The sequence below is a fragment of the Alosa alosa genome, chromosome 5, assembly GCF_017589495.1.
Source record: "Alosa alosa isolate M-15738 ecotype Scorff River chromosome 5, AALO_Geno_1.1, whole genome shotgun sequence".
Taxonomy (NCBI): Eukaryota; Metazoa; Chordata; class Actinopteri; order Clupeiformes; family Clupeidae; genus Alosa; species Alosa alosa.
Genome location: NC_063193.1, coordinates 3,333,317 through 3,353,895, shown reverse-complemented (window position 1 = coordinate 3,353,895; position 20,579 = coordinate 3,333,317). Strand labels below are relative to the sequence as shown.

Below are 20,579 nucleotides of genomic sequence, written 5' to 3'. Positions count from 1 at the left end.
GCTTTTTGAGCCGTGGCGGGTAACCACACAACCGGTTTCATGTGGTCTGATTGGATAATCATGACATGGGAATATGCCAGAACAACAATACTCAGGAACATTGCGCAGAAACATTGCTAATTTCATTGCTTTGTGTATTCAGCTTTAAGCACTGGTGTGGTGGTGACACACTACTACTAGTGCTGATTAGACCTTTGCTGTGGTGGGTTGGTTCAACCACACACTCAAACTTTGATTATTCTACCCAGCACAAACATCCTAAACATCTCGGTCACTTGAGTACAACCACTGTATATAAACTGTATATGAACAGCAGAGCTCAGTTCGATGTATGTAAAGTTTCTTTGTGACAATAGCTGTGATGGTGATGATGATGATGATGATGATGATGATAATGATGATGATGATGATGATGATGAATTCTCTGTGCCTTCAGGCATGTCATTAAGCTTGTAAATAGATATCATGCACAATTGACACACACAAACAAAGAGAACGTAGACAGAAGTCTGCTAAGTGCTAAGGAGAGTTGGAGAAGGGATAAAAAGAGAGGGAGCTACACAGACAAGAGCCGACAGCTTGAACCCACAGCGGCCATATTAATATCCCAAACCACACTGCTCACTGCTGGGTACATTGATTACTATCATACTCACAAAGTCTTTTCCCTCAGCCTCAATCAAGGGCAGTTAAGGTGATATTACTCTGGGCAGCTTTTTAAGCAACGTTTGCGGGTAACCACATACAGTAACCGGTTCCATGTGGTCTGAAGAGATGATCATGATAATGTGCCTACTGAGGATTAAAAAAAATGTCACCCAATATCAATGGAAACATGCTAGAACAGCAATACTCAGGGTTGCTATGAGATTGGCATGCTGTTTAATGCACAGACTCTAGTAAGCTTTGATTAGTCTACTCAACACTAACATCCAAAGGGTCATAACAACATGAGTCATCAGGACAACTTTAGCTTCTCAGAGTTCAAACGCTGTATATAAACAGCTGAGTTCATTAGAATGTATGAAACGTTTGTGTTTGTGTGAGTGGGAAAAAGAAACAACTGAAGTGAAATGGATTGTTTTTTGTTGATGCTGTGTAGCTGGCCGGTATGGAGTCAGGCTATGCTTGTTTCTGCGGTAACGACGTGGACCGCCAGCATCACGAGGAGGCACCGAGCACCGAGTGTAACCACGTGTGTTTCGGCGACCACACACAGCCGTGCGGTGGAGACGGCCGCGTCATCATCTTCGACAGTGAGTAGAGTCTGTGTGTGTGTGTGTGTGTGTGTGCGTTTGAGTGACAACTCACCAGCTGCTGTCAACATCTGTGTGGTGTGTTTATGCCTGACGCTACTTTTCAGGCAGACTGTGGTGGCTGCAGTAGCTTGCTTTCAGTCTGAGTTTACGCTTTGAAACACATCTTATCTGAGAAATGAAAACATGTAGCTGTATCCTCCAGACTAGGTGACATTAAAGTGGCCTTCAATTTGGCATGTCTAAATATAAAACTGTTGCTGAATTATATTAACACACCTATACTATTTCTATGTAGTAATACTTTTAAGGTCAAAGGATTGTATTTGTTGTGAGATCATATTGTGAGATGGTCAGAATACTGTAATTAAAGTGTTTTTTTTTACATTTGTAGATGCAACATAAACTGTATTCCAAATGGAATTGGTGCTAAATAGAAATGTCTAGTTGTATTTCAAAGACATTTTAAATAAAGGAGCATATTAAACAAAATAACTCTTTGGGTGCAGGATTTATTACATCATTTACATCAGCAAAAACACTTTATTTACAATCATTTTTGTTAATCTGTGTGTGTGTGTGTGTGTGTGTGTGTGTGTGTCACCTTGCAGCCCGCATTGGAGCCTGTGGGGGGAACTACACTTCTCCCGGCTCCGTCATCTACTCTCCCGACTTCCCGGACAAGTACGGGGCGGGCCGGGTCTGCTACTGGACCGTCCAGGTCCCGGGGGCGGCTGCCATCCTCTTCAACTTCACCTTTTTCGACATTGTGGACCAGAAAGACATGGTGGAGCTTCTGGATGGATACACCAATCAGGTGGTGGCTCGCTTTGATGGACGCAACCCACCCCGAACCCCGGTCAACGTCACGGTGGACTTTGTCATTCTGTATTTTTACTCGGACAGAATCAACGAGGCTCAAGGTTTTGCTGTGCTCTATGAAGGTAAGATGCAGTTTTATAGATTCATAGAATTTATTAAACTAAATTACATTTGTAAAATAATGTTAATGACTCTTACATATTCAAAACATACCACCATATTCTGCTGTAGGCTTAGTTTTAGGACAATGATGGGAAAAATCATGAAGTAGTAGATAGAAGCATGACATTTTGTGCATATGTGCCTTGAGTGATGCTAAGGCATCCTGGAAGCGGTGCCCAAAAAATATCAAATAAATAGATATTAGCAAAAACATGATTAATATATTGTAGAATATAGTTTTATATACCTACCGGTATATAGTTTTTGTATGGGTCCACTTAACACCTTCCCTTCTCCTAACATCAAAGCCCAATCACCTTACCAGTGGTGTGATTTCATCAGTACGTTTATGTGTGACCTTTCAGATTAGCCAGTGAAGTTCACAGTGCGTTTGTGAGAAATCCAGCGTTAATGATGAAACTCAGTTTTATGACATTGAAGCGAACGCTAAAGGTTTCTGTGTGTTTGCTAATGCACTTGTGTTCTGTGTGTGTGTGTGTGTGTGTGTGTGTGTGTGTGTGTGTGTGTGTGTGTGTGTGTGTGTGTGAGTGAGAGAGTGTTATATATTGTTAAAGTTAAAAGGGCCCCAAAGTGTGATTTAGCGTCAAAATATTTATACTGGTCGCCCTGCCTGGAGAGGTATGAAGCCTCGCTCCAATGCAAATCAAAGGCCCGGCAGTTCCGAGTTTTTTTTTCCGTTTTTTCCCCTGAGACATGATGGGGAGCAGCCCAGCCGTGGGGAACAGACCTGGCAGCACCAGCACCAGATATGGACCACAGTCGATCCGGAACTAGAACCGGGGCCTGCTAACTTGAAGCAGATGTGAGAGGTGTTTGCCACTAGTGAGGCAGGCCAGGCCTTTTAAACAGGCTTTTTAAGAGCCGACATCATGGAAAGGCTCTGGTGGAGGAGGACGGGGGGGTGGGGGGGGGGGCACGTTCTGGAAATGCTATTTGCATCTGCAGGTGCACGCTGACTTCCTGGCTCAAATGGTTGCGCTCACACACTGATCACGCTGTGTAAGTAATTGTGTGATGTCATGCAACATTGGACCCCCATTCCATGATTTATTTGCAGTAACACACATACACACACACACACACACATACACAAATACACACACACAAACAGGAAGAGAAAGAGAAGGAGAGAGAAAAAGAAATCTTGTTTTTTAGAACAGTTAATCTCATCCTCATTTTTATTTAATTTTGACGTGAAATATTTACTGATCGCCGTAGTCTGGGAAAAGTGTCTGTCGCTGGAAAGTAGTATCAATCTTTAATCTGCCTTCGTGCTTTTTGAGGTGGATGGTTTATTTGGGTTCATCTGTCAGACCAAATAATTCATGAAACTATGGTTTTTAATATTTTTTTTTTTGTTCATTCCCTGTCAAGAAAGCTCTGTCAGTCACCCAAGAATCGGAACCCACAGTTAAGAAACACAATGGGAGAACAGAGGCCCCCAAAACGTGGAATTTAGAACCGTGAAATCGATACATCTTGCATTGTCTGCCGACTGCATTCAGCTATAGTGTGCGTGTCTGAAGTCTCATTGTGCGTTCTAGCGGGCCCCTACAGGGCTGCGGCGCTGCTATTCCAAATGGCCTCCGCGAAAAGCCTTCACCCAAACAGCGTCTTAGGGAGTTAGCGTGACTGACAGTGAAGCTAACCGCTGGCTGTGTGCGGAGACAAACGCTGCTCCCTTCGGTTTGAGGTTGTACTCCTTTCCCGCTGGCTCCTCTGAGAAGCACTGGCAGGTTGATGTATTCAACCTCTAAGCATTCCAGTTTCAGCCCATTTCTCTCTTTGTGTTTCTCCTTTTTTGTTATTTCCAAACCAAATGTTGTTAAAAAAAAGAGAATTTTTGTAAGAAGCCTGTTTTTCATGTGGCTGAGTTATTTGAGGTATTGGATGCTGATTTTAGACGGATGGCTGTTTCTAAGCTTTGTGTGACAACCAGTGGAGCAGCCTTTACAAACTGAATGAGTCAATATATATATATATACGTAGACAGATAGATAGATAGATAGATAGATAGATAGATAGATAGATAGATAGATATAGTTCCAAAGATGCTTTTGCCTTAACATCTAACTTGCTAAAACCCATTGTATTGCCATGCACTTATGATCTCTTGTCCCTCAGCTTTGAAGGGCCAGAGTCCCAAGTCTGTGGATGAAGAGGAAGAGGAGGATGAGGACAATGAGGAAGAGGACACCAGCACAGTGGAGCCCAACTCCGCCGGCGGCATCACAGAGAAGTCCAACACCAGCGGTGATGGCAAGTCCTCCCAGATCCTCTACGTCATCACATCCAGTCCTGGAAAACCGGAGCGCAACATGCCAGGTCAGTGGCTCGGACCGGGCCGGACCACGGGCCACAGCACTAGTATGTGTCCATCTCCTTTCTTCCTCTTTTCACAGCTATTTCCCCTTAGCTTCTGATCTCCAACATGCCGCATAGTATCTCAGTATTATGTGTGGTGGATCATTGGTTATATTAGTTAATGTAATACACTGCGCATCTTCTTTGTTAAATAGTTTAGGGTAGGTCTTGTACAAGTGTGTATTGTTAAAATATAGTTTGAGTCAGTGATGTGTTATTTACAATATATTGAACCAAAAACCCTAATGTCTCTACCTATGTTAATGATTGTTAATGATATATGATTGGATGTGTGTGCTATGAATTGTAGCTCAGTAGGTTATTGTTTTATGTGTCGCAGTGTGGACAATCTACGTACTGGCAGCATTGCTCACGTTGACAGTCATCGCCATGGTGGCCAAGCTGCTCCTGCACATCACTGTCAAGTAAGTACTACTGCCCCCAGATAGCAGAGACCTCTGGAGAGGGTCAGGTCCCAGTTTGGAACAGGACAATATATATACTGGTATTCCTTTTTGGGACAGATAAGCCAACTGTAATAATAACAAGAGCTTGAAACAAACTGTAATTATATTGAGTGTCTTGCTATAGATAGTATAGAGCAAGGAGTTCAGAATCAGCACTAAAGTCAGTTGTAAGGAGATAAGGAGAGTGAAAGTGATGTTAGATCTGTCAGGGGAGAGGCAGCACTCTCTTGCCTGTTTTGGTCATCTCTGTCCTGTCTCTATTTGTTTTGACCCTACATAAGGCCAAGCTGACTGCAAGCATTCTTGTATGGAGGGGAAAAAAACACAAACAAAAACACAAACACCCATCTAAACAATTCCTCAACAACTTATCTATCATCTTTCTCTCTCCCTCACCTTTTCCTCTCTCTTCTCTCTCTCCTCCGCACCTCTCCGCAGGTCCTCGTCCCTTCCCTCCATCCGGAGCAGCGAGCACATGCAGCCGTGCAACCAGAGCGCCGCCTCGGAGCCCTGGATCATCTTCTACCGGCCCTCCACCATCTCGCTCTTCAAGAAGAAGCTTAAGAATCACCATGGAGACCTCAGCCCTTTGGTGGGCAACTAGGGGGGCGAAGAGGGAGTGAGGACAACAGAGACAGACAAACAGACAGATGGAGTCACAGACAGACTGTGCAGTTCTACTCCTCCTCCTCCTCCTCCTCCTCCTTCTCCTCCCAAACACACACACAGGGTGACCGAGTTCTGTGCTCGTCTGCTGGTCGCCCTGCCTCAGGGACTAACAGGAGAAGAAGCATGCTGAAAGCTAACTAGCTAACTCGCTAACCGACTGACCTACAGTAAAACACAATTGCTACTGTCAAAGGGACCATAATATGGTATATTTCATATTATGAAAAAACACAAGCATGAAGGTGAGGGTGGAGAGACTGATCCGGTGTGTGTGGGGGGTGTACCCTGCGTACACAGTTTTTTTCGAGGACAACAGCACTTGTGCAACAGTGTTTCAGGTGCCCCATAGCACCCCACCACCACCATCACCACCACTATCAGCCTCTGTGGAGGTTGCAGGTGCGATTGCACCCAGTGGTTCCAGTTAGCGAGCAGAAACTTGTCCATGACAGGTTTCCTTGGGGGAGTGAGTGACCCTGTGGAAATGGCTACTGCATCACAAGGTGTACACACACACACACACACACAAAAAAGCAAAAGTACACATACATGCATACATACACGCAAAGTAACAAACACAAACAGAGACATACAGACACACTATAGAGACATAGACAAACTTACAAACAAATACACACACACATACACACACACACACACACACACACACACACACACACACACACACACACACACAAACAACAAACAAACAAACAAACACACACACACACACACACACACACACACACACACACACACACACACACACACACACACACACAAACAACTTACAAACAAACACACACACACACAAACAACGTTCTACTCTTACATATCACTGTTGTTGAACAATAGAAAAAGCAGCCCTCCTTCAGTGCCGAAGCTGTAACTGATTTCTGCTGACAAAGGCGAGTTGAGATGAGATCTTCACCGTGGAAAAGTAGAGACAATTCCCTTCAGAGGGGGTAACACAAAACGGGTCTTCCTCATCACTGGCAAAATGCCACCCTGTACAATTGGCCTTTTCTGAAGGACAGCAATGGAGAGAGAGAGAGAGAGAGAGAGAGAGAGAGAGAGAGGAGAGGGAGATGAGAGAGAAAGCGAGATGGATCCTTTTGAAAAGGCCTCTCTGCTTAATATGGGTCAGCTCTTGTGTAATTGCAAATGCCTTGCTCCCCAGGTGACTTATACAGGACTGTGCAGGGACTGCCATGAGAGCACTTCCACAAAAGGGAAACGGGAGATTCTAATCTCACTGCACGCTCGGATGACCAAAGCTCGTAAGTGGAGCCGAAAATGAGAGAAGAGGACCGGCTTGAGAATTATCAGGAGTCCGTGACAAGGCCGGTGGTCGGAGTTGGTTGTTCAGTAACCACCATTTGGGAGTCTTTTCCAGGGAGCACATGAAATGCTGTGCTTGTCGTGGCGGGGTCTAAACTAACTTTGACTCTGTTTAAGTGCCTAAAAGGTTCAAAGCTCCCACTAGTCGCCATTGAATAACTTTCCTTTTGTTGCCCATGATAAACTACTCCACTGGCTAGGCTTGTCCTTTTGCTATGTTATATGATTAATGTGTATCTCAGAAGCACCATGTCAAATGAAATGTTTTCTCATGTTTAGTTTTATACCACCAAATCCATCTGGTCTGGGACAATAATGACCATGTTGCTCTTGTTAAGAACTGAGGAGTGATTAAAGGGCATTGTGTTTCGTGATTGAGTAAGATGACAGCGATGAAAAAATACCCACTCTTTTTTATTCTCATCCTCAGCATAGCAGTGGTGAAATCCCTCAAAACAATTTGTTCTTTCTCCTCTGCCACAACCTCGCCATTGAAGCACTATTTTCCCCTCCTTTCTCCCCCTCCTTCCTCGTTCGGCTCGAATGTTTCCCATTCCTCAAAGCAGAGCAGAACGGGCCCTTAGGACGCTCTCAAAGGGCACAAATTACACAAGTAAACACAGACAGATTCATCACAGCTTTTAGCAGACGGCGCATACATATTTAATACATGCAAACCCCCCCAGTGCTGAGAGTCACGGCTGGCTGTGCGGTGTGGTGATGATTTGCATGTGCAATTCATGTGCAAAAACACGTTCAAGGTCCTTGTAGGTCTGACCCCTGTGATGTTTTGTTTTTCGAGATGAAGCGAATAGGGGCTTGGCATAAATGAGTGTTATCTTTTTAAGGTAGATCTGTGTGGTTGTGTTAACCCCTGGCTCTTGTGAGAAAGCATTTATTTGACTGTGCACCCAGCACCGCACTGCTCTGCTCTGGGGAGTTTCTGATAATCTGCCAGATGTTTGGACTGGCGGACCACACTTACACTTGATTTTGTTTTAATATTGTTGTTTTAAAAAAGGGAAAAAAGGGAAGGGGATTGTATCTGCCAGAGAGAAAAAAACACATTTGCAGTAGGTGGGTGCCAGTTGAATGGAAATTCAACTTTGTTTTTGATCCAGCGAAATTATTTGCGTGCACTTAGCCCTCTATGAGATCCACTTATAGTACTTACGTAGTCTGCGTGTGTGTTCTGTGGAGCCAGATTGTTTAAAACCCATGGATAAATGAATGGGAGTGAAGCGTGGTGTCAGACAATGATAGCAATTATTAGTTTGTTCTGTTTCAGCACTTCTGTTTACCAAGGAATTACCAAACACAGCTTTAGATGTCGTCTTGATAACCACCCACTCAGACTCCCATACACAGCCCTGGTTGTGTGTAAGGGAAACTGTCAAGTTGGTTTATATGACCTAATAGTGTGTATGTGTGTGTGTGTGTGTGTGTGTGTGTGTGTGTGCAATTTTTTGGGAGTTTTTGGCTGACTTCTCATCTGAAATTTGTGGTAATCATGGTGCGGCTACACGCCTGCAGGTCCATGAGGCACAGAGCAGCTCATGCATGCAAAGCTGCCTCCTCCAGAGAGAGTGGAGTGGCAAAGGCAGGAAGAAAGGGAACAAATCCAGCATCAAATCAGCAAGTCACAAACCTGCACTGACTGCTTAAATCTAACAAGGTCAAATCTGTTTGGGTAGCTCGGTGAATAATGCAAAAGTCCCCCTCTATCTCATTTTGAGTGTAGGCCAAGCTGGGAGTGCCACTGGACTGGAGGGAAAAAAACAGGCAAATGTGCATCTGTGGTTCAAGTGGAGTATGACTGGTGTGTTCCAGGTGCAATGAACGTGAACAATGACCTTTTGAACCGAGGGAGAACAAGTGTGGAAAGAATATGTTTTTTTTTCATAATTGTAAATATAATAGTGAAAATTTAATTTATAAAATAAATTATTGTTATTTTGGTCATAAAAAATGGGACATAATCTATCTTTTGTATAAGTGAAGTACCTTTGTAGTTTATTTAATGTGTTCTTGGCAAAATAAATATGCATGTTTCTTACAGGTACTTGTGTCCTTTGTCTTCTTATCTCGACAAACATCCTCAGCAGTCATCTACAACACTTAAAAGCCCATTACATTTTTCTTCACCTCACCAAGTACAGACACGATAACTGCTGAAATACCTCTCTGCAAAAACAGGGGGTAATGGAAGTAATTTTACACTTGTTTTTCTCTAGGCCGCTTGCTTATCGTCCCAACTGAAATGGTTACCAGACAGGACACAGATCCACAAGACACAGGGGCCTGTCCGATCCCACATGCAACCCATTGTGAGCTGGCTGTGGTTGTGTAGAGGCTTTAGGCCTTTCATGGAGCCTACTGTTAAGCTCTCATCTGCAGCAGCATGCGGATGAAGGACATCAACACGGCTGTGACATATACTGTGCTCACAATAACCGTTAATTATTCATAAAGTCTCTTCCAAAAAATGTATGCATACACTCAGGGGTGTAGCACAAGATCCTGGGCCCCTGCATAGGCAGTCCTGATGGGCCCCCATGTTCTTCAACCCAGGTAAAATAACATATATTCCAGACTTTTCAAGGGACCTCTCTCCTCTTGGGCCCCTATAATCAGTAGTGGGTTTACCCCCAGTTCGACACCCCTGCATACACTAAAAAATCTACAGTGAAATGAACAAGTGGCCAATTAAATGCATTGTAGACATATCATATAGCCTAGACTACACAATGAAAAAACTAGGCCTACTGGAATATCCTAAAGGTTTAAGTCTTTAACAAAATGTATGGGATCATAACAGTGAGTGGACACACATTTCTTAAAGGCAAACTGAAACAAATCCATCCTATAAGAGTCTTGAATGTAGGCTACTGTATTGAAATACTCTTGACATTGTAATAATGACATATTAGCATACTTATGATGTATTTTGAAATATTTACATTCACTAATTTCTTGAAGTACTCAGAGCTTTATGAATTGGACAGCTGTCAATGTGACTACAGTTTTGCCTCGAGCAACTTCTTACATAATATAGTTCACCACTGATTCATGTTGGTATTTGAATTATTTGACTTCTACTCCCTCTGCTGGAAGATTTGACTCATTACCACTTGGGACCATTTTTGTTATTCTTCATTATAAATTAAGATTGTGTGGAAGATTGTCCCAAGGTTATGAGAAAAGCTCAACTCTTGTTCTAATTCAACATTTTGAGATTTTGTATTTCACTCTTAAATATTCAGTATTAAAATAAACGCAATATGTGGCCATGTGCTGTTGAAATATTGTATGAAACTTAATTTATTCAATCAATTATTTTGATAAGGACAATCAAACCAACATAGTAGGCTATGTCATAGATAGTATGTTATTTAATAGATCATATTTAATCCCATTTGCGTTAATTATTCTCATTAAAACATGGGTGACATTCAGAACATTCTGATATGGTGGCAGAAAGGATTTAATCACTATTTCAAGGTCTGTGAATGATGCCAATTGCTGGGAGAACTGATACTCCTTAAAGGGAACCAGACCGACAGGGAAGCCACTTAAAACCATGGTAATTATGTGAACCCAGTCTGCCTGTCCCTCGGCCTTTCAGGCTGGTGTCCATGTTCCCTGCCATTGTCAGAGTCGTAACACGAAGCCTTGGGACTTTACCTTTGGTCCTGTGTGACAGGGATCTCTAGGGGCTTTGTGTGTGTGTGTGTGTGTGTGTGTGCTTCTTCAAAGATGAATGGTAAGAGTTCCAGTAACTTTCCTTTGAGCAGTTTAGCCCTTAGGGGGGGAAAATAGACTAATGAGCTTAGCATTTACACCTACAAAGTAATGTTATTTCAGATAGGCCAACAACATGAAAGCAACCTAGAGACATTGTAGGCCACAATGGTAGGCATAACAAATAAAAGTATTCAAGATATGGTAGCCTAGGCTACAGTTTAGCCTATCTCAATTTTCAAGTTTCAAAAATCGATTGATGAGGATGTAGCTTATTCCAATAAGCTAATTTAAAAAAAAAAAAACATTGGTTAAAACGAATAGAAAATAGTGCCAATAAATATTGGCAAGCAATATCATTAACAATGTACTTAACTGAAATGTGAAATGAGCAAAAATCAATAAAAACTACAAAAATGTGAGGGCGCACACTTATGACGCAAGAGTTAAATAAGAGCCGTCAATGAGCAAGATGGCGAGCCCCGTGAGGTGTGTTGCACGAAGGATATTCCGTGATTGCACGCGTAAAGTAAGCGTTTTATCAACACAGCAAGACACCAAGCCGATTTATCCTTCTAATAGCATAGTCTGTAGATGCTACAGTAATGATTTCGAGGAGAAAAGTACACATTTCGGCTTCGAGACGGTACCAGAGGGGGAGAAAGCCGAGAGAGGTAAGTTGCACATTGCCCTGATAACCTTCCCATTGGAAACAGTAATGTTAGACAGTCTGATGGGCTTGGACATAAAAATGTGATACATTTCAAGGTTAGTCTAACCTTCACGAATCATAAAAATCCTGGTAAGACTATCCTCCACATCGGAGAAGTCTGAACAATAGCCATTTTGCAGCCAGTTAACACAAACGCTAATGATGGCCAAATTTCGAAATTCACATTTAATGGCAGTAATGGCAGTAACAGTTAAGCGGCACACCAAAGGACTGACAAGTGCCGACAATGAGTTTTTGATGTGAGCTGTTTTGGTTTGACTGTGTCGCCCCCTGTTAGGCTAATTTATTTATCTGCAAATTGTTTAACGTTAGCCTATCGAGACTAGATTCCTGCTGCAGAATCTTAGTACTTCTAGGCCTGCTCTTGCTAGTTACACTTAACCCATTAAGTGAATAGTCAGTGTTAATGTATAAGTTGTATGCTGTTTTATTTTTGTGTTTGGCAACACTGTACAATACCTACTGTAACAGTTATACAGTCATGCAAATAAAGCAATGTTAAATTGAAAATCACCACCACCTTAATTTTTTACTTTTTCAGAATTTTCAGAATTACTTTTGTGTGATTGTGTTTTCTCTGTTCCTCATGTCAGTGTATAAGGTGTTTGAGAGTGTGGCTGAGAAGTATGACGTAATGAACGACGCCATGAGCCTGGGCATCCATCGGCTATGGAAGGACATGCTGCTCCACATCATGAACCCGTTGCCAGGCGCACGCCTGCTCGACACAGCAGGTGGTACAGGTATGACCCATAGACTGTGTGAAATAGGTATAAGTGGTGTTCCTGTGTACAAGAGAATGGACTTTGTTTTTCAGCTTGGTAAAAAAAAAAAAAAATGGGTGTCGGTATGAACTGTGTCTGACAAGAGGATTAAGATGCACTTATTATGTATTTTATTTAGGGATGCACGATATATCGGCGGACGATATATTATTAGCCGATAAATGAAAATATTATTATCGATCCGATAACAGAATTCTGGCCGATAATTTCCGCCGATATTTTTAAAAGTCCTAATTTAGGCCTACGTAAGGTCCGTCTGGCTACACTGAGCTACTTGAGCTTGTTTGGCTATACTTTTTCCCTCAATATAATGTCAGCGGTGTGAATGTATTTCACCACTCTAACAAAATCTGTGGATATCGCTCATTTGGGAATCTGTGCATCTCAAAATCCTCTCGTGAATGATCCGCCATTTAACCTTACCAGAGCGGAGCTCAGCCCTATCTAGAGCCGTCTTGTGCTGGTGTGTTTGCACTTTACTGCGCTGGTCGGGGAAACAAATAAACAAACTCGTTATGGGACGACTACATAAGTAGGCCTAGTTCTAAGTTGTGTTTTAGTATTATATTTGCATTACTTTAGCTTGGGTTTTGTATTATTACCTAGAAATATGCTAACCATTCGTGCTTCAGTTCCAGACCGGTCATCATAATAAGTTATTAAAACCTTCCGGGGCTAACGCCTTTCATTTCTGCTGCAGCAGGTTGTGCATAACAGAGTAGACGGACATAAGATACAGTCTGAGGAGTTGCAGCTTTATTCAGTTACCCGCAGTTGAAACTAAACCTAACTAAAAAACTAAAGTTTCCCTCACAAACTCTGATTTGGTCGCTATACTGAAGCTTATTTCAAGCTGAGCCGTTTATGAGCGTTTAGTCCTAAATGAAAACGATTCAAACTCTCTAGCCACTCACTCGCAATGTACTGACGTCAGGTTTACTTAAAGGAGCCACACATACTGTAGGGCTAGGCTACTGATATGTTGTTGACTGCCATACTATTGAGGACTATTATGAGTTCTGTCCATCATTTGGTGGTAGGTAAAATTACTGCAATAAAATTATGCTTATTAAATGCTTTCCCCAAATCACTTTTTACATTTTTTTTTCAAGAGTAATATTATCGGTTATCGTATCGGTATCAGCCACAACAAACCGATAAATATCGGTTATCGTTATCGGCCCTAAAATTCCATATCGGTGCATCTCTAATTTTATTTAACAAAAAAAAACTGTTCTTGAGTGCTGAAATATGGGCTCTGTGTGTACTAGTTTACTTGAAGTCGGCAAACCAGTGTCCTGTTCGTTGACATTGCTGTTAACAAGCACCTGAAGAAGAGTGCTTGTACCAAAGCGTTAGCCTGGAAAATCCAGACCCTGGTAATCTAGAAATATTAAAGGTGTTCTAAGCGATGCCGCACGTTTTTTAGGCTAAAACATTTTATGTCACTTACTGCAAACATCACCTAACCAACCGCTAGCTGTCTGTGTCCTGAATACACTGTAAAAAAAACATGATCTCTGTGGACAGCCCAGGCTCCAAAAATGGCAACAAAAACAACCTGGGCAAACCTAGCCCATAAAAACATAACAAACTGTTCTAGCAAATCACAGACGAGATGCGCGTTTAGGAGAGTTTTAATTGCACGTCAGCAGCACGGGAGGGAGGGGGAGGAAGTAGCGAGCTAGCTCTGTTTTGTTTGAAAGTCAACAGAAGTGACGTTACCCAGCATCGCTTAGAGCACCTTTTAAGGGTCTGGTCACAAACAATGTAATGGCCTAACTCGAGGGGCGGCACCAAGCCTGCATTTGAAAATGTCAGTGCACGCAATTGAATAACACTAGATCAATGTTTACTCTGAATAATTCCGGACTTCGACGCAATTAGATAACACTACGACCAATGTTTACTGACCTCCAATGTTGCAGCGCTGTAGTCACCAGTTCAGCTCGCCTCTGGCCCGCCTATATCAGATACGCCGATTTTATTGGTTCCCCGGGATGCAAGGGCTAAAAGTAACGTGCATCATTGCTCATTGCCAGAGTGTCTCGCAGAGCCAATTCCATTGTGCTCTCGCGAGAACTCTGGGTTTCCAGGGTACCAAAATGTGTTTTTTTTTCAAGGTACAAGGAAGTTTATTGTCACATGCATATAGTTACTGGAAGTAAGAAATGCAGTGAAATTATGTCTGGTGTCAGCCTATTTGTGCAAAGTGGGGGGGTAAAAAGTGCAGTAGAAGAGGGGTTTAGTAGATTAAGTGGCAAGGGCTGCATAAGAAAGGTGGGGAGGATTGGAATTGGGGGGGGGGGGGGTGGCACCAACAAGGAGCACCCAAGGCAACAGGGCACAGGAAAAACTCCCTTACCAAGGAAGAAACCTTGGGCAGATCCACGGCTCAAGGGGCTAACCCAACTACCAGGGTCTTGGTGTGTGTGTTGGGGGATGACAGGGGAGATGGGATAGTGTGCTGTGTATGTGGGGAGAGGGCAGTGTGCAATATGTGTGTTGGAGAAGCTTCCTCATGAGACAATGTGCTGTGTATGTAAGGGGGGGGCAGGGACTTACTATTGCAAGCAGAGTACTGTATGTAATTTATGTGAGTGATGACAGTGAAGATGTGTGTGTGGGGCGGGAGGGGAGTGGAGCAGTGACTGTGTGTGTGTGTGTGTGTGTGTGTGTGTGTGTGTGTGTAGGTGGGTAGGTGTGGGCAGTGTGCTGTAAGTATGTAGAGGATGTGTGTTGGAGAAGATCCTGAAGACAATGTGCTGTGTATGTGGGGGGGGGGGGGGGGGCAGTGTGCAGCAAGTATGTAGAGGAGGCTTACTGTAGCAAGCAGTGTGCTGTATGTATGTGAAGTGATGACAGTGATGATGTAAGTGTGTGTGTGTGTTTGGGGGGGGCAGGGACTTACTATTGCAAGGACTTACTGTATGTAATGTATGTGAGTACTGACAGTGAATGTGTGTGTGAGGCGGGGATGACAGTGAAGATGTGTGTGTGTGTGTAGTGTCGCGTGTGGGTAGGTTGGGGCAGTGACTGTGTGTGTGTGTGTTGGAGAAGACCCTGAAGACAATGCTGTGTGTATGTGTGGGTTACTGTAGCAAGCAGTGGGGTGATGACAGTGTGCTGTAAGTGTGTGTGTAGAGGATGTGTGTTGGATGAAGACCCTGAAAGATGTGTGTGTGGGGCAATGTGACTGTGTGTGTGTGTGTGAGTGTGGGGGGGTAGTGGGGGCAGTGTGCTGTAAGTATGTAGAGGATGTGTGTTACTGTAGCAAGCAGTGTGCTGTATGTATGTAGAAGTGAATGTGATGTATGTAAGTGAATGTGATGTCAATAGAAGATGTCAGTGATGATGTGTGTGTTGTGGGGGGATGGGGGCGGGGGGGCAGAAAGGCTAGGCAATCAAGGACATGGGTAGATGGAGGAGAAATCAAAAATAATAAATAAAAAGTGTGCAAAAGTTGGAGAAAGTCAGATATGTGTGTGTGTGTGTGTGTGTGTGTGTGTGTGTGTGTGTGTGTGTTTTGGCGTGTGATGAAATAAGAAAATAATAAAAGGTCTATAGCATAGGGTGAGGGATGTAAAAGTGCTAAAAGTCTTGTAGGTGTGTGTGTGTGTGGGGGGGCATGAGTGCTGAGGAGTGAATGAGTGCAAAGTCAGTATAGTGTGAGTTCAGAGTTGGGAAATGTTTGAGAGTGCTGAAGAGTGAATGTGTGCAAAGTCAGTATAGTGTGAGTTCAGAGTTAGGATGGCCTGGGGATAAAAACTTCTCCTGAGTCTCTCAGTTCTGGCTTTGTGACTACATAAGCGTCTTCTTGATTTCAGCGGTAGGAATAATCCATTGTTAGGATGAGAAGAGTCCTTCAGAATCTTTTGGGCTCTTAGGAGTACTCTTCTGGAATAGATATCTTGTAGAGCAGGGAGTTGAGTTCTTATAGTACGTATAGTTCTCACCGAAAATCCTTGTTTCCTTATTTTGTGCAGCCACTGCATGTAGGCTGGTATTTTTAGAAACAAGTTGGAAGCTAAAATCGCTTTTATAATGACTTCAAGCCTTAGAACCGCCCACGGACATTAAGACTCGCGTACGTTGTATTTCTTACGTTTTGGTACAACTAAGGCACTTCAGCTCTTCAGGTGCTTGTTGACAACCATGTCAACAAACAGGAAACTGCTTTGCCGACTTCAAGTAAGCTTATCCACAGAGCGGGCCTTAAGGATCCTGATAGGGCACTGAAGCCAGAGTTATACCCTGATGTACACCCTAGCAGCACTCCTTGCAAACAGTTTTTTCGACGAGAATGTGTTGTGTGGATGGATGCACGCATATGTTAATGCATGCTCAGTAATACACTGAAGAGATAACATGAAACATTTTAGTACTTGTCACACATATTTTAAGTGTATTGTTGAGACGATCTCTGCTCCTTAATCTTTGTACGTTGCTAGTGTTTGAAGAAGTGAGCTCACTGAATGGAGCAGTGGTATGTTGTGGCTTAAGGAGCTGGGCTAGCATGCAGTAGCCTGAAAAGTTGTGGGTTCAATTCCTGGCTTCCACCGTGGTACCATTGAGGAAAGCACTTAACCCTGAATTGCTTCTGGGGACAGTGGCCCTTGTAATATAAATTACGTATGTACGTTGCTTTGGAATAAAGCATCTGCTAAATGAATAAAGGTACAGTAAATGTAATGTAATGGACAAGTAGACCTAACTCATATTAAGAGGGCCCCAGCTTTGTCAGCACTGAGCGGTTTGTGGTCTCATCTCATCTCAGGTGATATCTCCATGCGCTTTCTTGAGTACACTCGCACCCAGTGGGAGAGGCAGCAGAGGCGTGCAGTGCGCTCACGGCAGACCCTCTCCTGGCAGGACATATCCCATAACTACGCACCCAGCCATGACCAGGGGCCTGTAGAGTCCACTGCCGTGGTCTGCGACATCAACAAGGAGATGCTGAAGGTTGGGAAGGACAAGGCAGAGAAAATGGGCTATAGCTCAGGTAGAGAAGTCCCGCTAACTGCTATAATAATAACAAGAATAATAATTATATTATTATTATTATTATACTGTATATTATTATTATTATTATTATTATTATTATTATTATTGTTATCCAAGTAATGGAAGTGATGTTGTTGCTTGTCTGTTTTACAGGCTTATCGTGGGTTGTGGGGGATGCAGAGGAACTTCCTTTCGCGGATGACCAGTTTGACGTTTACACAATAGCTTTTGGCATCCGCAATGTCACTCACATTGAACAGGTAAATGCCATGTCTATGCTCTTCAGAAGTCATAACTCTCGGGTACTTCAGAGAAGTTTATATAGTTATATGAGACCTGCAATAAAATGACTACTTTTTATATCATGTATATATATTTGATGAGTTCAGGTGCAAAAGCCTCTAAACGCCACCTCCGATAATGATGGCGAGTGAATGCTCTCCACACATACAGTTAAGAACAAAATTATTCATACCCCTGGCAAATATTGATGTAATGTTGATTTTCTCTTGACCAATTTGTTTGTTCTGACTGAAAATGACACTGCCACATGCCAAAAGGTTGTAAGACAATGTGGTAGAAACATAAAAATGCTTATTTTTTAGATTCTATCTTTTTTAACAGTTTTATGAAAAATGGTCCAGAAAAGTCCAAAATCATTCATACCCTTTTTAAATAATCAGTGGAAACATCTTTATTTTCATTCACAACTCTCAAAATGGTTCTTACAACATCTACCAAGCCTCTCCATGTCTCCACAATGATTCTAGACCACACCTTTTTAACAGCAATCCGGGTTCAGTCAGGAACGATTATTTGCCATAATTCTGGCCTTGTGCTCACTTTTTTGATGGATTGAGGTCTGGACTCTGGCTCTGCCACTCTAAAATGTTGATATTGTTCTCAGTTAACCATTTCTTGCATTGTTTGGCTGTATGTTTTGGATCATTGTGTGGTTTAATGGTCCAATGATGACCATTGGGGCAGGTCTCTCGGCAGACTGCCTGATCTTTTCCACCAAAAATCTCAATGTTGCCTCTTGCTTCAGTGTTACCGTTTACTTTGAGAAGGTCACCACATTACCTTGTCAGTAGATATAGCTCTTTGGAGATAATTTTTGCCTGTTGTTAATTCTTCACCACCACAACAAAAGCATTTGCATTGTGTAAGTCGCGAGAAGTTTTTTACCAAAGCAGAGTAACATATAAATACATTACGACTCTAGAGGGAGCTCTACACTCGCCAAAAATACCTAGATGCACTAGCAGAACAATTTGAGCTTTTTCTGTGTGATACTGAAATAAGATGGTGTAATGGTATGTATGGTGGTGTGTGTTTCTGCCTGTGTGTGTGTGTGATACTGAATAAGATGCTGATGGGGCCCGAAGGCCCCCCCCCTCCCTTTACACCCCTGTGTGTGTATAGTGGGGTGTGATACTGAATAAGATGCTGATGATGTGTATGACTGGGTGTATTTCTGCCTGTCTCCTGACCAGGCCCTGGAGGAGGCTCTGCGTGTGCTGAAACCGGGCGGCAGATTCATGTGTCTGGAGTTTAGCAAAGTTTCCAATCCTCTACTGTCCAGGTGAGAAATTATCAACATTTTGTTATTTTTGTCTTCGGCTCAAGAAAACTAAGCGCATAAGCAAGGTGTTAGTTGCACTTTAAGCTGTCTTGGGCAATGGTACACACTGCCATTCACAAGTTAATAATCACATAAACATTTATTTGCTAACAAAACAAATACAATAAACAATTCTTTAAAAGTTTGACAAAGTTTGAAGGACAGTTAGTCAAAAATCATAATTTCTAAACTTCTCAGGGACTCTACATACTGTATGTGCTATTCCTTTTTCTAAACTTCCTAGTGAAACTCGAGTTATATTTTATTTCATGGAATACAAGGCAAGGATGTCCCCAGAAATGCAGGGCATTTTGTTTGTCTATGACTGAACATTTGTACCATTTTTCTTGTCCACAAATTTAATCAAATTAATAAAAACAACCTGAACTGCCCCTTAAAGGAATGTGGTTGTACATTTTTGGTTACAGGATCGTTAACTCATGTATAAGCCTAGGCCCTGCGGTCTTTTCTTTAAGCCTTCTCATCTTTTGTTTTTGTGAAGTTAGGAAATTAATAGGGTGTAACTCCAAGCGTTGCAGCTATTGTCTACATGTTTTTATTGCTTTGCTTATGTAGATATTCTTCTCCTCTGTAGGCTGTATGACGCCTACAGTTTCCAACTGATTCCTGTCATGGGCGAGGTCATTGCGGGTGACTGGAAGTCCTACCAGTACCTGGTTGAGAGCATCCGCAAGTTCCCGGATCAGGTAAATATAGGCCTCTAACTACCGCTGTAATCTCATTCAGCATGCCCACACTCTTCTTGTTGCGGTATCCGCTCTCATGATGAAGGATCCTTTCCCGTAGTGCTAATCTGGGACACAGATGATGTAGTTATAGATGTATAACAAAGGGTTTTTGTCCACAACCAGTAATCTGAATGAAAGTGTTTTGTGTCTTGGGGAACAGAGCGTTCGGAAGTTTGATGTTTTTGTTTCCAAATTTTGTTTTGGAATTTCAATAACGGCTCTTGCTTGTATCACACAAATAATAAGGTTGCCTGTGCCACTCTCTCTAGGAAACTTTTAAAGGCATGATTGAGGATGCTGGCTTTCTCCAAGTGCAATACTTCAACTTGACTGGTGGGGTGGTGGCTATTCATTCGGGCTTCAAGCTATGAGTGGAACTGCTACTGTCCAACTGGCAAAACTACAATAAGAAAACAGCAGAAAAAGTGATGAGGTGGGAGACACAGAACACAGGCCTCCGTGGATGTTGTGCAAATGTTTCACTATTATTGAGCTAACGTTGTGCTCTTTCCCAAGAGGAGGGCACAAGTGATACACATCTGTTTTGTGACTGGGTTGCTGAAATATTGTCTTGTTATTTTTACTCGAAGAGTGATGTTGGGGGAGAAAAGGACACTGTATTTATTGCTCTGTGATGTTGCAAAAGGGAGTTTTGAAAGGCGAGCCTGCTGTGCCAAGACTTCGCTGTCCTGTCTGGTTTGTGTAAGAGAAACGGCCTTGCATTTTCCCCCACGGCATTTAAGGACGGCAAAAGCACGGCAGTCAAGAGTTGGTTGGGAAACACATTTTGTGACTACATCAAATAAATTATGTGAGGAGTTTTATATTAATTTTGAATGTT

At 42.7% G+C, this 20,579-nt stretch overlaps 2 protein-coding genes across 3 annotated transcripts in view; both read left to right on the top strand.

The window, feature by feature from the left end:
• Positions 1–6,380, top strand: part of kremen1 (kringle containing transmembrane protein 1) — a 60,834-nt gene extending 54,454 nt beyond the window's left edge. Inside the window, exons 5-9 of one of the 2 annotated variants that reach the window (XM_048243736.1) lie at positions 1,103–1,256; positions 1,868–2,200; positions 4,386–4,586; positions 4,966–5,050; positions 5,531–6,380. In XM_048243736.1, the coding sequence (XP_048099693.1) occupies positions 1,103–1,256; positions 1,868–2,200; positions 4,386–4,586; positions 4,966–5,050; positions 5,531–5,696 (939 nt within the window). In that variant the 3' untranslated portion in view covers positions 5,697–6,380. Of the gene's footprint in view, positions 1–1,102; positions 1,257–1,867; positions 2,201–4,385; positions 4,629–4,965; positions 5,051–5,530 lie in introns of both variants that reach the window. The other variant, XM_048243735.1, reaches the window with a different exon arrangement.
• A 4,925-nt stretch (positions 6,381–11,305) lies between these two features.
• On the top strand, positions 11,306–20,568 carry coq5 (coenzyme Q5, methyltransferase). Its single transcript, XM_048243798.1, has 7 exons — positions 11,306–11,517; positions 12,170–12,319; positions 17,139–17,363; positions 17,519–17,625; positions 18,862–18,950; positions 19,585–19,696; positions 20,008–20,568. Exons 1-7 carry the CDS (start codon positions 11,307–11,309, stop codon positions 20,107–20,109), a joined length of 996 nt encoding a protein of 331 aa, XP_048099755.1. The 5' UTR covers position 11,306; the 3' UTR covers positions 20,110–20,568.
• The last annotated feature ends 11 nt before the right edge of the window (positions 20,569–20,579 follow it).

Coding starts and splice junctions, on each gene's coding strand:
- coq5 (XM_048243798.1), top strand. CDS start 11,307: ATGAGCAAGATGGCGAGCCCCGTGAGGTGTGTTGCACGAAGGATATTC. Junction 18,951..19,584: donor TCCAATCCTCTACTGTCCAG/GTGAGAAATTAT, acceptor TCTCCTCTGTAG/GCTGTATGACGCCTACAGTT. Junction 19,697..20,007: donor TCCGCAAGTTCCCGGATCAG/GTAAATATAGGC, acceptor CACTCTCTCTAG/GAAACTTTTAAAGGCATGAT.